The sequence below is a fragment of the Artibeus jamaicensis genome, unplaced genomic scaffold (genome assembly GCF_021234435.1).
Source record: "Artibeus jamaicensis isolate MK-2021 breed Jamaican fruit bat unplaced genomic scaffold, CSHL_Jam_final contig_373, whole genome shotgun sequence".
Lineage (NCBI taxonomy): Eukaryota > Metazoa > Chordata > Mammalia > Chiroptera > Phyllostomidae > Artibeus > Artibeus jamaicensis.
In genome coordinates, this window is record NW_026521807.1 from 1,817,596 (window position 1) to 1,833,655 (window position 16,060).

The window sequence follows — 16,060 nt, forward strand, 5'->3', positions numbered from 1 at the left end:
CTTTAAAAAGTCTATAAAGGCTATATTCACACTGCTGTCATGCCTTATTGTAGGCCTTTATGGATTATGACTAACACCAAAACAGTAATGTTTTTCTTTATCCTATGAACTAGTTTTTACTTCTAAAAATGAGGGATTTTTTCCCCTTGCAATGAGGAGATCTCATCAGTCTCTTTGATGAGAAGGTCAGCAGGAAAAGATTGCTGTTTTTGATCTTGGTTTTGGCTGCACCGATTCGGCTCCTGTGGGCAGCTGGGAAAGGAAAGGCCTTTGCCCTGCTTGCTAGGTCTGTATTAGAAATCACTCCTCCCTCCAGGAGCCAGGGATGGGGCAGGCGGGGTAATAACCAGGAGCAAGATGCCGGGTTTATTTGCAGCTGAGGGATTTAATTTGGTACAATTTATTACTTTTTGAAAGTGCCTGAAAACTATATATCTGCCCAGTCGTTTGATTCCAGCTCCTTAAACAGATTGAGAGGGAGGCAGGAAGGGCAGCAGTACCTTTGGTTTGATTCACATCTGACTCACGTTGGTAAATTGTCCACACAGTTAAGACTGAGAAGTAATCCCTGGACACACAGAGTGAAGTGTTGTTTACGTAATTATTTGAATATAAAAGTCCTCCTTTGCTTTGAGGAAGAATGATCTTTGTTATATATTGTATATAATTATGACTAATATATCTGATTTTAGAATCTCTTTAAAATAACAGTGAATACGAATTTGAGTTGGGGAACGAGGAGAATCTGATCCTTTAGTGTTTTCTTGGGGGTGTAGGCGTAAGGAGAGGAGAGTGGAGGGGGGTGGGCACGATGAAGAGGAAGCTTCCCCCCCCCCCCCAGGCCCCTAGGGGAGAGAGAGGGGCTGCCTGGAGCAGAGCCCCTGGGGGCGGGGGTGGTGGTGGTAATCAGGCTGAAAGTCAGGCTCCACACCTCGGAGGGGCGCTAGGACCCAGGCACCCTCCGGCCTCGGACTTGCCTCAGGACTGAAGGCGCAAAGAGGCTCAGGCTTGCAGCCAGAGTCCGTTGGATCGGATCTACAGACCCTTCACGTGGTCACCAGCTCTGGGGTGCGTGGTGCAGGGTCCAGCAGCCCTGTGCCCGCTGAGCCGGGTGCCCAGAAGCCCCCTTCTGCCGGCATGGACCATCCTCGCTGCCGGCCCAGCACCCGCCAGGTGAGAGCGCCCCTTGTCGGGTCTGTGTGTCCAAGGGCCGCCCAGTTCCACCTGGGCACCTGGGCGCACGGGGGCTGAGCTGGGTTGAACACGCAGTGGGCATAGGCACAAACCAAGAGCTGTCCCTTGGCCCCCTTTCAGACACCCCCCGCTGCTGAGAAGGGGTTCTTTCTTGTTTCCACCAGTCTGCGGGTGTCCCGGTGCCCAACTCCGTTCTTCCTTTCCGGGAAACAAGCACCTCGAGTGTTTGGTGTAACCATCAGGCTTAAAATTATGAATAAAATAATCTCCCACTACCAGTCGTTCTTCGCTTTTGGAAGGCGCTACACAGAAAGCCGCAGCGCTTTCCTGGGCATTAGCCCAGCTGTTGCGAGGTCGGGCCAGCTCCGCCGGCTCCTGTTGCGCTGGAGTTCCCACGCTTTCTGCGCGGTAGTGCCTCGCTTTCCTCTCTGTGCTTCCAGTGGCTGCGTAGCTGCCTCCCCTCCCTCAGCCCCAGACCTGAACAAGGAGGGGGCTGTTCTGGCACGTGAAGCCTCGCTGCCCTCACTTCAGCGCTCCCTGGCGACTTCGTGATGGGGGAACCCGCTTTCACCCCGCTCAGCTGCTGGGACGGCGCTTGTGGGGCAGACGGACCTAGCGTGTGGTTCAAACTACCCGCCGCTTTGGGGGAGATGGAACATGAGTACAAAGAAGGGTCTCATGCGTGGGTCGCAGAAAGGTGCCAAGGAGAACGGTCTGCAGAGCAGGGAGGGGCGCTTCGTCCGAGGGGGAAGCTGCACAGCCGGCCGACATACTGAACTTGGGGGGCGCTGTCCTGTGCGGCAGTGTCAACGGAAGTGCCCTTAGTTACCAGGATCAAGTAGTTGTGATCCCCTGGATTGTTGCAGGAGGTGGGGCTTGCACCGGCCTTTTTCAAAGACTTGGCTAGGGGTCCTCGGTCTTCAGCAGGCTTCTCTGTATACCCTCTAGACTACCCATGCCCATCCATTCCGCTTCTGATTCAGTCCGACACCAGTTTACCGGCTCCATGTTGCCAATCACGGAAAAATGTCGCTGAGGAGATGCTGTGGGCCACCTGCAAAGACCACCGCACTACAGCGGCTGGTGTCCATCTGCCCCTGCAGCCTTAGCAGGCCGCTACTCGGCCAGGGCGCTGGGGGGCGTGCCTGCTCTGACAGTCACAAGCTGGTGTAAGAACCTGAAGTTAAACTCGTAGTGCTAACCCAGTGGAGAGACTTCCTCTAAACTGTGTGTTGGGAGACAATCAAGAAAAACATTTACACAGGTCCCGTGGGGGATAGGTGAGGGGCAGAGGACTTTCGGTTTAGGATTTTATAATCTGAGGGCTGGCACTGCAAGTTCTACTTGACTGCCCCGGCGACCTTGAATGAGCTATTTTAACCTAGTTGGGTTTTCCAAGAAGCAAAAACGGAAGGACGATAATTTGCCAGCATTGGGAAGCCAGCTCCAGCCCTAATTATACCACTGACCAGCTGTGAAACTTTGGGCAAGACACATAACCTGTCTGGGCCTCAGCTGCCACGAAAGGTTCAAAAAGAACCCTTAATTCTGGGCTCTACTGTGACAGTAACTTGCCAAGCTTAGAAAGACTAGGAATGCTCACTAGTTCTTTGTAGTCTAGATTGTACTGGTTCCACACAGCACCCATGGTCTGAAAAGATGCTGGAGCAGAACTGCAGGTGAATTGAATTTTGATTCCAATCTGTTTATAGAGCTACCCAGATCTTTCAGGCTTAATGTCTGTGGAAATAAACCTGGCTGGTTTAGTTAATACTTAGAATGCCCTGCAAAGGACCTCAAATAGAAAGTCTGGTTTAGCCCTGGCTAGTGTGGCTCAGTGGATTGAGTGCAGGGTCGCTGGTTCAGTTCCCAGTCAGGGCACATGCCTGGGTTGTGCGTCAGGTCCCCAGTTGGGGGCGTGAGAGGCAACCACACATTGATGTTTCTCTCCTCTCTTTCTCCCTCCCTTCCCCTCTCTCTAAAAATTAAAGATTAAATAAGTATAATCTTAAAAAAAAAGAAAAGACCTTAAAAAAAGGTCTGGTTTAAGTTAGAGTGTGATTTCATAAAAGATTCTTTCTGTGCATTTGAAAGACCCTTCTCATAACCATTCCAGAAAAGAGTAGAGGAGAACCCCAACCTGATCCCTCAGTGCCAGAGGGCTGAGTGCTGCAAATATCGTGGCGGTACCTGGGAATGACTCTGTTAATATTAACTTGTCTGAGAATCAGCTTATCAGTTTGGTAATGAAATCATAAAATTATCTTTGGAATCTACATTAGATATGGGAATGCCTAATATTGCTAGAGTTTATTGAGGTAAGCACTCCTTTAAAAAGCATTGCCTTTTTATTTAATTTCAGGAAGGGAAATAAGCAGGATGATGTATTATGTTTGCTTACTAGATAATTTGTTAAAAGAGATTTTTTTTAAAAAAAGCAGAAGTAAGTACAACCCAGACTACAAAAATCCTTGTTTCTTCAGGTTCTGGAGATGAATGTCATCATCACTGTCATAAAGGCTGATGTCTTGGAGCACTGTGTGCCGGGGTCCTTCTGCACACTTTTTCTTGTGCATAGTCTCATGTAACCTATTAGCACCTTCTGAAGGCAGTACTGTTATTTTTCCAGTTTTCGAGGTGAGAGGACCGAAGCTACCTTGCCTGAGATGACACAGCTGGTTGGCGGTAGAGTTGGTCATGCTACGTGGGTTTATTTACAATGACCCATGCATTATGCAAGAGGGAGGAAGAGGGGCGGGCAAAAGGTGCCTACTAAGCGTCAGTGCATAGAGGTTAATAAGTCTTTTATGAGTGGTGATTTTCTTTTTTTTATATATTTTTTTCTTGATTTTTTCCAATACAACTTAGTTATCTTTCCATGTGAGCAGAGAGAATGACCTCTTTCTCTTGAACACTATTGATCTGAGTGCAGGTGGATGAACCGTAATTTATTAACCAATTTTCCATGAATGAGCATTTGGAATATATTTAAATTTTCACGACGACATATATAGTGCTGGCATAGTGAATCTTGTTATTTATGTAAAATTATGTTACTTATGTTATTTATGTGCACCTGTTCAGATAGTCCCAGTGGGTCAATTCTTTAGGGTAGAATCACTGTGTCCCCTTTAAGAGACATTGCCAACTTGCCTTCATGAAAAGAAATGTCATTTATGGTTTGTGCTCCAGTTCTTCCACTAACATGTTTTGGGCTGTTGGTAAATCAGTGAATCTAAAGGTATCATCTGTATCATCCGTGTGTCAGGTGTGTCATCTGTGAACAGGGGTGGTAGGACTTGTTGGCTGCCAATGCATTTTGTGGAAATAGGTACAACCAGAGGTTGAACAAATGAAACTTTTCATATTTGACCTTTTTTTGTTAACCTAAACAGAAATTTAATGTGCTTTCACCTACTGGCACACAAACTTCTGAAATATCTGGTTTTTGGTACCCTGATATTTTTGAGGTAGATTTATGTGTGAGATGCGGCTAGGCTAGGCTAGGCTAAGCTGCAGTTATAAGTTAACCCTGAAACCTCAGTGGCTTAAAAAACATGTTTATTCCTCATGCACATTATGTGTTCAAAGTAGGTCAGCAGGATTCCCAGCTCCACACAGTTACACCGGAAGTCAGACTGACAGGCACTGTGCTGTCTTGTAAGTGCACTATCTAGAACACGTAGTTTCCATGGTCCCAAGGCAGGGAAGGAGCGGGACTGGAAATTAACACCTCCTCTGAAATGCCTCAGTCGGAAGTGAAGCGTGTTTCTCTTATTTACAGTCCTTTGGTCACAACCAGTGACATGGATCTCATTCCGATGCGTGGGAACTGGGACAGGTTTCCTGTGTCTAGAAAGAGAGAATGGTACGGTGAATACACAGGACTGTGCGTGAGTCTGCTAGGGCAGCCATGGCAAGTGCCACAGACTGGGTGGCTCGTACAGCAGAAATGAACTTCCTCACAGTTCTGGAGGCTGAAGTCCATGATCAAATTGTCGGCAGGATTGATTTCTTTTCAGAACCTCTCTCCTTGGCTTGTAGGTGGCCATTGTAGGGGAGGAAAAATAATTTTTCCTCACTTCTCCCAGGTTCTTGGCTGAAGTCCCTCTGTGAGAAAACATAGATTTATAAAAGAAAAACATTTTTAATTATATATGGTAGCCTCACAAAGATACAAGACTCAAAAGGCAGCCAGATGACTAGAGCATGTGTGTGTGTGTGTGTGTGTGTGTGTGTGTGTGTGTATCTCTATCTCTATCTATCTATATAAATAAAATATCCTGAGCTAAGATCTGAGGCTTCAAGCAGCAGAGGGGGGTGGAGGGAAGGTGGAAGAGCAAATGTTTGCTCAACAAAGATTGCCCTGCCATGCATATAAATCTCTCAGATAAATAAGTGATTTCTGCTAATAGATTTCTTCCTGGTACAGTCCCCCTTTCTAATGTAGTTTTTCCTTGTAGAAGTGTAACTTCTACTCTGCTTTCAGAGTTTCTCCTGTGTGCAGATTTTTTTTTTGTCTGATCAGCTCAAAATAATCCTTATGCCAAAGAGGCATTTTTGAGGGTGGCACATTCTGCTATGCTTCACTGTCTCCTCCCTGGGCCTTCACGTGGTCTTCCCTCTGTGCATCTGTGTCCTAATCTCCTTGTATAAAGGTTCCAGTCCTATTGGAATAGGACGCACCCTCCTGACCTCAGTTAATGTTAATTACCTGCAAATAGTTACCTTCTGAAGTACTAGGGGCTAGGACTCCAACCTGTGAATTTGGGGGTCTATATTCAGCCTGTAACACATTGTCACCGAGGTATAGTCATACTCTTTTTATCTGAGGAGGCCAATTTGTTTCTGAAGCCACATTGTAGAGTCATCTCCCTTTTCACACCACATCCCCCAGAATTGACTAATAAAAGTGTTATTGTCTGAGTTCTCTGGTTGTTATTTAAAGGGGCCCAATGCCACTACTTATATCAAGTAACCTTTTTTTTAAAAATCAGAGTTTGCTTTTATTTTCATGTATTGATTTAAAAAAATTTTTTAAAATTTTATTGATTATGCCTTTACATTTGTTCTATTTCCCCCCCCTCCGTTCCCCTCCACCTTCCACACCCCTCCCCCACCATCCCCCCCTTTAGTTCATGAACACATGTCTCAAGTTCTTTAGATTCTGTATTCCCTCTACTATTCTTGCCCTCCCTCTGTCTATTTTCTACCTACCATCTATGCTACTTACTCTCTGTACCTTCTCCCCCCTTCTCCTATTCCCCTGTTGCTAACCCACCATGTGATCTTCATTTCTATGGTTCTGCTCCTGGTCTAGCTGTCCTCTTAATTTGTTTTTGTTTTAGGTGTGGTCGTTAATAACTGTGAGTTTGCTGTCCTTTCACTGCTCATCTTTTTTATCTTCTTTTTCTTAGGTAAGTCCCTTTAACATTTCATATAATAAGGGCTTGGTGATGATGAACTCCTTGAATTTGATCTTATCTGAGAAGCACTTTATTGGCCCTTCCATTCTAAATGAAAACTTTGCTGGATAGAGCAATCTTGGTTGTAGGTCCTTGCCTTTCATGACTTGGAATACTTCTTTCCAGCCCCTTCTTGCCTGTAAGGTCTCTTTTGAGAAATCAGCTGACAGTCTGATGGGAAGTCCTTTGTAGGTGACTGTCCCCTTATCTCTTGCTGCTTCTAGGATTCTGTCCTTCATTTTAATCTTGGCTAATGTAATGATGATGTGCCTTGGTGTGTTCCTCCTTGGGTCCAACTTCTTTGGGACTCTCTGAGCTTCCTGGATTTCCTGCAAGCCTATTTCCTTTGCCAGAATGGGGAAGTTCTCTTTTATTATTTGTTCAAATAAGGTTTCCACTTGTAACTATTCCTCTTCCCCTTCTGGTACCCCTATAATTCAGATGTTGGAGCATTTAAAGATGTCCTGGAGGTTCCTAAGTCTCTCCTGATTTTTTTGAATTCTTGTTTCTTCATATTTTTCTGTTTGGTCATTTTTTCCTTCCTTCTGGTCCGCTCCCTTGATTTGAGTCCCAGTTTTCTTTTCATCACTATTGTTTTCCTGTGCATTACCATTCATTTCAATTAGTTTAGCCGTCATATGTTCCTCTAATTTGTGACTAAAATCAACCAGTTGTGTGAGCATCCTGATCACCAGTGTTTTGAACTGTGCATCTGAAAGTTTGGCTATTTCTTCATTGCTTAGATTTATTGGCTCTGGGGCTCTGAATTGTTCTTGAGCCATGTTTAGATCTGTTTGTGCCCGTTATGTATGAGGAGAAGCGCCTTGGGTGTTCACCAGGGTGGGGCCACCCAGGTGGCTGGTTTGTGATGCTGTATGTGGGGGCGGGGTCAGAGAGGGAGCAATGGAGGTCCTCTTCGCTAGCCCAGTCCACCTCACCGCTCGCCCCCGCATGCTTATCCAAGCGCAAATGTGGGAGCTGCCAGCCTGCGCCAGCTGCTGGGGCCTGTGCGATCTGTCTCAACGCTCGCCTCTTCACTGGTTTATCTGTGTGTAAATGCAAGACCGACTGCAGACAGCCAGCGTGCCTCTACCCTGTGTCCGCCCGTAGCTAGCCCGCACCTGGGATCTGCACCTCCTTGGCTGCCTGTGCACCGCCCGGGGGATCTTTTTTGCTCCTGCTGCTGGCTTCGCCCCTCTCACCGGTTTAGCTGAGCAGTTTGCTGTTTTTGGACTCCGTATTCGATTTTCTGTGTGGTTTAGTTGCATTTATTGTTAAAACTTTATTGTTTTTAGATTTGGTTGTGCGAGAACGCAAAGTATTTCTACCTACACCTCCATCTTGGCGGAAGTCTCAAGTAACCTTTTATTAATGGCATTGAATCTTATGTGAATGGCATTGAATCTTACGTGAGACAGGTGACTGTAGGTGAGAGATGGTGAGTGCGGTGGTTAAGAGCTCACACTCTGAAACAGATTGCCGGGGTCCTAATCCCAGCTCCACCATTAACCAGTGTCAATTTAGGATCACCCAAACCCATAGAGGATGCCAGTAAGAGTTTATTTGAGTCAAATTGACGGCATAGGCTGGAGAGCAAGATTTCAAGTGCTCCAGAGAATAGTGGTTTGCAGTTTCTTTTATGCATTTGAAATTAAGAAGAAAAAAGTAAGGAAGATTACATGGAGGTGTAAGAAAGCAAGGTAGGGATTAGATTACAGGATAGTTAACAAGATGATGGGCTTTCTAGGGAGTGGTCATAGTTTATTTCTAAGGTGAGTTAACCTAGATGCATAGAAACAATGGGCAGGGCTTGCTTAAAGCAAAGATAAACCTTTTACTAGAAAGTTGTATGTCTAGGGCATGACATCCCTCTATGACCTGCCCAGTCAGGAATTTATGATCAGATCACCCTCTAACATTGCTTTCCATAGAATCTTTATTTTATTTTATTTACTTATTTAGTCCACACCAGCAATGTTGCCTCATCTGTAGTCTGGGAAGAGTAATACCTCACATGGTTATTGTCATACTTAAATGAGATAATGTAGGTGAAGTGCTTGGTATATACTAGGGGGTCAAAACCAGTGGTTCTTATTATTTGCAACTTCAGAAGCTCATGGAGCCCTTCAGGCCCAATGTCATTGCCCCATGTCCCAGGGTCATAGAATACCCAGGGGCTCTGTGACTTGAGCTGCCAGGGCTTCCAGTGCATGGCTTGGAGGCATGTGTGCCTTGTATGATAGTAACTGCATGACCATTTTAAACTCCAGCAGCTTACACACATTCAAGTTATAGGTTCACAGTTAGATTTGAGAGCGGAAAAGAAACACAAGAGGCTCTTCCTTTAAATGCCCCCTATTATTATCATCCACACTTCAGTTGAGGCAACGAGGGTTGGCGGTTAAAATGATTGATAAAAGCAGCACTTCGGTTTTTCCTGTGATGTACTCTTTCCCATTGTAGTGACCCTGGAATCAGGGTGTGGTTTGCAGTCAATGGCCTGGAACCTTTCCCATTAACCTGCTTGGGAAAACGACCTTGCTCTGTACGTGGGGTGGATTATCTGTCTTGATTATTGTTGAACTCTATATTCCTGGGACTGCACCTGGCCTGGGAGAGCTTGGAGTTGTCCTGTGGCCTTGGGCTCGCAGACCTGGAGCAATATCAAGGCCGTAAGAAACTGAGGCCTTGGGTTTTTGTGGGAGAGGCAAACCATACCCCTCATGCTCAGCAGCCATGCATCCCCCATATGGTGGTGGGGAGCAAGGAGATTGCTGGGTCTTCCTATGAGACTGCAGATACTGTGCATACTCTATTTCCTGCTCTGTTTCCTACTCTAAGGCTGAGGGAAGTGCTAGACTGAAGACAAGTGTGTCTTGGGACTCGGTTACCAGTCTGAGTCTGAGATCACTACTGCTGGTGGGGCAGCATCTCACAAACTGCTCTGGGCCAGGCGGGCGTTGTGATGTGATTGTCGTTGCCTGTGAATGTGTCTACTCAGTTTTAGCTTTTAATCTTTTCAACAAATCTGATATTTCAGTCCGGGTAAGTGCATTGTTGCTAGTACATGGGTTGTGTTTAATTGCTGATTAAGATGACTTCAAAAGGGTTACACTGTGATCTGGCACTGAAACAAAACATTGTTTACACGGTTATACAAAATCAAGGAAATAGACCATGGGGTACATGAGTTTGATATTGATAAAGCAAATATTTGTCATTGGAGGAATGATGCAATTTCAGTTTTGTTTTGTCTTTTTGCAAAGTAGCAGCCAAGTGCTTTTAATAAAGAAAAGGTACCCACCAGTATATAAAGCTAGACTCATGTTTTGTTATTCAGATATGTGCAAAAGGATTACCTATTACATATCAAATAACTAAACTGAATGCAGGAGAAATGATCTAATTCCTCAGTGTATGTGAAAAAAATTCCAAGCTGTGAGAGACTACTGGGGCCAATTCTTACATCTCGTCGGATTGTCCTTAGGCCATTATATCATAGTTTAATGGGCAACATTTTTTATTCTTAGTGGTACTTAAAGTGATGGTGTTTTGTATGATCAATGGTGTCTTAGATTTGATGCTATTTTGCAAAAGTTGCGAAGAGGGCACTGGAACCTAGGTATCCTGCCTCTCAAGCAGTCTACTTTCCCCTGCATACACCAAGGTACACATCCTGTGACCCAGATGACCCCGGCTTCCGGATTGGTGGCAGACTGCAGAGGCCCTGGTATCTTCTATAAAGACTCTGAGCCAGATGCTATCTGACTAAAGTTGTGGGAGCATCTCCCTGGCTGCTGTATTGAGAATAGCTTGAGGCAAGCCAGAGTGAAGCAATGGTCAAAATAAAGGCTCACCTCCCTCTGGAAGCCTTTCCTTATAACCAGCATCAGGGTGACTCTAAGCTAGTTTGCAAGGAGGCAGGTAGCTCATAGTTTGTTAGCTGAAGAATACTGCTCTAGATAAATGAACCATAATCTGTGAAGAGATGAGAACCAGTGGAATCACTGGTTGCAGAAACTTATCTGATAAATGGGGTGATAGAGTGAGAACCCATGATGCATAGTTTGGGTGCCAGTGCCAAGTGCGGCTCAACCAGAAGCTAAGAGAAAGCAATTCTTTCACGAGTGTCTGACCTGACACACAGCTGGGGTGGACAGGGCTACTCCTGTGGATCTTCCTTTCACTTGGCCCCAACAATGTCTGTCTGGTTTCAATGATTGCTTTTACAGGTCTAAAAATCATGATCCCATATCACTTTGGTCTCACATGGGAACCGACTGTCTGATCTGTCGTCAAGGTCTTTACAGAATTTAAACAACTGCTGGTTCCTAAATACATATTCTAGAACCTCAGTTGGCTAAAGATGAAAATAGGCCCATGAATAATATCATTAGTAAGGAATGATGAGTTTATTATTTTCTTGTGCTCAAGAATGAGATGTGTCATGGCAAAATTCATTCCACAGCTTCTGCTACCAGAGCAGAAGGAACATCATGCTGCAGTAGCTAATGACTTGATTCAAACCGCTACCTTGAACCAGGTTTCCTCAAGAAGGTTATAACCTTAGATGAATCATGGGTCTACAACTCTGATCCAGAAATGAAGGCCCAGTCATATCTTGTATCTCTTGTATCTTTTTCAAGAAATATCTCTATTTTTTCATAGTACATGGCTGGATACTTTCTGGACACACCTTGTATACCTAGGAGCAGAATTGCTAAGTCATATGGTAACTCCTTGGTTAACTTTTTGAGCAATTTCACCATTTACAGTCCCACCTACAACACTGTATAAGGGTTCCAGTTTATCTACATCATTGCTAACACTTTGGATTTTCCTTTAATTTTTTTTAAGTTATAGTTATCCTAGTGGGCGTGAAGTAACATCTCACTGTAGTTTTGCATTGCCTTTCCCCAAAGCACTTGTCAGTCACTTGTACATTTTCTTTGGGGCAAAGTCTATTCAAAATTCTTTGCCTTTTTTTTAAAGTTGGTTGTCTTTTTGTAATTGAATTATAAGAGTTCTTTTTTTAAAATAAGAGTTCTTTCTATATTCCAGATTGTCAATCCTTATCCGATATATGATTTTCAAATACTTTCTTTCATTCTCTGAGCTATCTTTTCAGTCTTGTTAGTGTCCTTTGATGTCCAAAAGTTCTTGATTTTGATGAAGTCTAGTTTATTGGTTTTTCTTTTGCTGCTTGTGCTTTCAGTGTCATCCTTGAGAAAACATTGCCAAAGCAAAGGTCATGAAGATTTGCCCCTATATTTTCTTCTAAGAGTTTTAAAACCTTAGCTTTTACTTTTAAGTCTTTGACCCATTTTTAGTTTCATATATGACATGTGAGAAGAGTCCAGCTTCATTTTTTTGCAAATTGGTTGACTTTTGAATGTGAAACTAGGGACTTCCAGCCAAGATGGAAGTGTAGGCAGATACACTTTTTGTTACTTCCTCATGCAACAAAAAGAAGAACAACAACAAATTTAAAAACAAAAAATAACCAGAACTGCTAGAAAATTGATATATGGAACTCAGACAACCAAGGAGTTAAAGAAGAAACATTCATTCAGTTTGGTAGGACGGGCAGAGATAGGCAGCTGGGGTGGCGAGGACTTGTGGGAGGCTGGGGGCTGGTAGACTGGGCAGCCCCACATTTGCTTGTGAAAGGTGGGAGGAACGGCTGGGGATTGAGGTGGACCATGAAACCCAGGATTCCAGTACTGGAAAAGGAAACCTCAAATCTGTGCCTGTGAATGCCTGTAGGGATTGCAGCAGCAGGAGAACTCCCAGCCTCACAGGAGAGTTCACTGGAGAGACCCACAGGGTCCTAGAACGTTGACAAACCAACCCACCTGGGCCCAATTTGCTTGTGGGTAGCAGAGAAAGTGACTGAAAGCTGGAAGAGAGCTGAGCAAGCAGCATTGTTCCCTCTCAGATCACTCCCACACATGTAGTGCCAGTATGCAGCCACGTGGGTTGTCCCACCCTGGTGAATACCTAAGGCTCCACCCCTTAAATGTAACAGGTGTGCTGAAACAAAAAAAATATAGCCCAAACGAAAGAACAGATCAAAGCTCCAAAAATAGAACCAAGTGGTAAAGAGATAGCCAACCTATCACATGCACAGTTAAAACACTGGTAATCAGGTTGCTCACAGGAATGGTTGAGTATGGTCACAAAGTAGAAGAAAAAGTGAAGGCTATGAAAAGTGAAATAAAAGAAACTGTACAGGAAACCAACAGTGAAGGGAATGAAACTGGGACTCAAAGCAATGATTTGGAGCAGAAGGAAGAAATAAAATTCAACCAGAACAGAGTGAAGAAACAAGAATTCAAAAAACCGAGAGGCTTAGGAACCTCCAGGACAACTTCAAATGTTCCAACATCTCAATCATGGTGGTGCCAGAAGGAGAAGAGGAAGACCAAGGAATTGAAAACTTATTTGAAAAAAATAATAAAGGAAAACTTCCTCAATCTAACAAAGGAAATAGACTTCTAGGAAGTCCAGGAAGTTCAAAGAATCCCAAAGAAGTTGGACCCAAGGAAGCATACACCAAGGCACATCATAATTACAGTTCCCAAGATAAAGATAAGGAGAGAATCTTAAAAGCAGCGAGAGAAAAGGAGACAGTTACCTACAAAGGAGTTCCCATAAGACTATCAGCTCATTTCTCAAAAGAAACCTTACAGGCAAGAAGGGGCTGGAAAGAAGTATTCCAAGTCATGAAAGGCAAGGACCTACAAGCTAGATTACTCTATCCAGCAAAGCAATCATTTAGAATGGAAGGGCAGATAAAGTGCTTCCCAGGCAAGGTCAAGTTAAAGGAGTTCATCATCTCCAAGCCCTTATTTTATGCAATGTTAAAGGGACTTGTATAAGAAAAAAGATAAAAAATATGAACAGTAAAATGACAATAAACTCACAACTATCAATAACTGAACCTAAAAAAACAAACTAAGCAAACAATTAGGACAGGAACAGAATAACAGAAATGGAGATCAATCACATGGAGGGTTATCAGCAGGGTGAGGGACGAGGGAGAATGGGGGAAAACTAACAGAGTAAGAAGCAGAAATGGTAGGTACAAAATAGCAGGAGGTTAAGAATAGTATAGGAAATGGAGAAGCCAAAGGACTTATATGTATGACCCATGCACATGAACTAAGGGCAAGATGGGGAGGGTAGAATGGTGGGGTGGTGGGATGGTGGGGGGGGGAGGTGGAGGGAAATAAAGAAGAGAAAAAAAATGGGATAACTCTAATAGCATAATCAATAAAATATACTTTACCAAAAAATAATGTGAAACTAACCTTGAATTCCTGGGATAAACACCACTTGGTCATGGTGTACTTTAAAAAATATATATGTCGTGCATAATTTGATTAGCTCAACTTTGTTAAGAATTTTTGCATCCATATTCTGAGGCATTTTTACTGCAATTTTATTCATAATGTCTTTTTTGGGGAGGAGGGTTTAGTATCTGGGCAAATCTGGCCTTATTATATGTATTGTGAAGGGTTTCCTATTCAATTTTATGAAAATGTTTGTCTGAAGTTGGTATTATTTCTTCCTTATGAATTTTATAGATTTTGCCAGAGAATTTTTCTGAGGCTGGAGTTCTCTTTGTGAGCAGGTTTGAATACAAATTTAATTTCTTTAGTAAATAAGGAGAAATTCACATATTAAAATAGTTTTTGAGTAAATTTTGGTACTTTGGGTATTTTTAGCAATATACTCATTTTATGTAAGTTGTTAATTTATTTACATAAATTTGTTTGTATTATTTCTTTCTTACCTTTTTAATACTCATAGGGTCCTGATGTCAGTAACTAGTGTCTGCTACCTTTTTTTTATTGGCCAGTCTTGCTAGCAATTTATCAATATTTATTGACATTTTAGAAAATCAGTTTCTGGATTCATAGCATTTGTCTGTTGTTTAACGATCTCCTATTTATTAATTTGTGATTATATTTTTATTACATCCATTTTTTTTTAGTTTGGATTTGATTTGCTCTTTTTTGTAAAATTTTTAGACTTAAGTGGAATTTGGACCCTCTTCTGTTTCAATAAAAGCTTTTAAAACTGTAAAATTCTTTTTAACTGTCACTTTACCTGCATCTAAAAGTCTGACTTTTTTTCATTTTGATTCAGTTCACATATTTTCTAATTTTCCTTGTGCTTCTTGACTGATGAGTTATTCAGAACCCTTTGTTTAATTTTCAAATATTTGTGGATTTTCCAGATATTTTTGTTATTGACTTCTACTTCAAACTCACTCTCTGTGGTCAGAGACTATTCTTTGTATAATATCAGTGGGTTAGGCTGTGGTATATCTTGGCAAATATTACATGTGCACATGGAAAAAATGTGCATTCTAGAACTTGCAGTCAAGATGGCAGCATAGATAAACATGGCTTGCCTCCTCAACAACCACATCAAAATTACAACTAAAATATAGACCATTACAACCATTACTCAGAAACATCAGAAACTGAGCTGAATGGAAGTCTGACAACTACTTACAAAGTAGTTGTTGTTAAGTCCCCAGCTCCCATAACACTTGCTAATTGGCCCCAGGCCTGGTACTAGCAGAAGCCAGCCTAGATTCACAGCTTGGCTTCACCTGGGAATCTCCATGTCTAGCAAAAGTAGCAGCCATCTCAAATTGCTTTGGAGTTCATGCAGGGTGGCCCAGGGCAGAACACAGGTGGGGAATAACCTTGGCCTGCACCACGCTGGAAACCCCAAAGCCTGCACACCCAGTGGACAGCTATAGACCACACTGGAGCACCACTGTCCTGTCCTTCCACAGCTGATCCTCCACAGATAGTGGAGGTTTGTGGCCAGTGGTCACAGCCAATCCTTGCTACTGGCCTGAGTAAATCTCTCCCACTGATCTGCCAACAGCAGCTAAGGCTCACCTACAAGAGGAGAGTGTACTCAGCCCACATGAAGGGCACACCTGAAGTACCAGGCTTGGTGATAGCGGAGGTTGTGCCACTGACTCTACAGGACACCTATTACATTAGGCCACGCTATCAAGACAGGGAATCATAGCAGCTCTATGTAATACATAGAAACAAACACAGGGAGGCTGTCAAAATGAGGAGATAAAGCAACATGGCCCAAATGAAAGAACAGATCAAAACTCCAGAAAAAGAATTAGACAAAATGGAGATAAGCAATCTGTCAGATGCAGAGTTCAAGACACTGGCTTTAAGGATGCTCAAGGAACTTAGGACTGCAGCAGCATAAAAAAGATCCGGTCAGAAATGATGGATACACTAATTGAAATAAAGAACAATTTGCAGGGAGACAACAGTAGAGTGGATGAAGCTGAAAATCAAATCAATGATTTAGAATATAAGGAAGCAAAAAACAAGCAATCAGAACAACAA

At 43.3% G+C, this 16,060-nt stretch overlaps 1 protein-coding gene across 2 annotated transcripts in view; it reads left to right on the plus strand.

Annotated features, from left to right (window-relative positions):
• The first annotated feature begins 1,022 nt into the window (after positions 1 to 1,022).
• PDE8B (phosphodiesterase 8B) overlaps positions 1,023 to 16,060 on the plus strand; it is a 233,123-nt gene continuing 218,085 nt past the window's right edge. For both annotated transcript variants that reach the window (XM_037143708.2, XM_037143709.2), the window contains exon 1: positions 1,023 to 1,173. In XM_037143708.2, the coding sequence (XP_036999603.2) occupies positions 1,138 to 1,173 (36 nt within the window). In that variant the 5' untranslated portion in view covers positions 1,023 to 1,137. The remainder of the gene's footprint in view (positions 1,174 to 16,060) is intronic.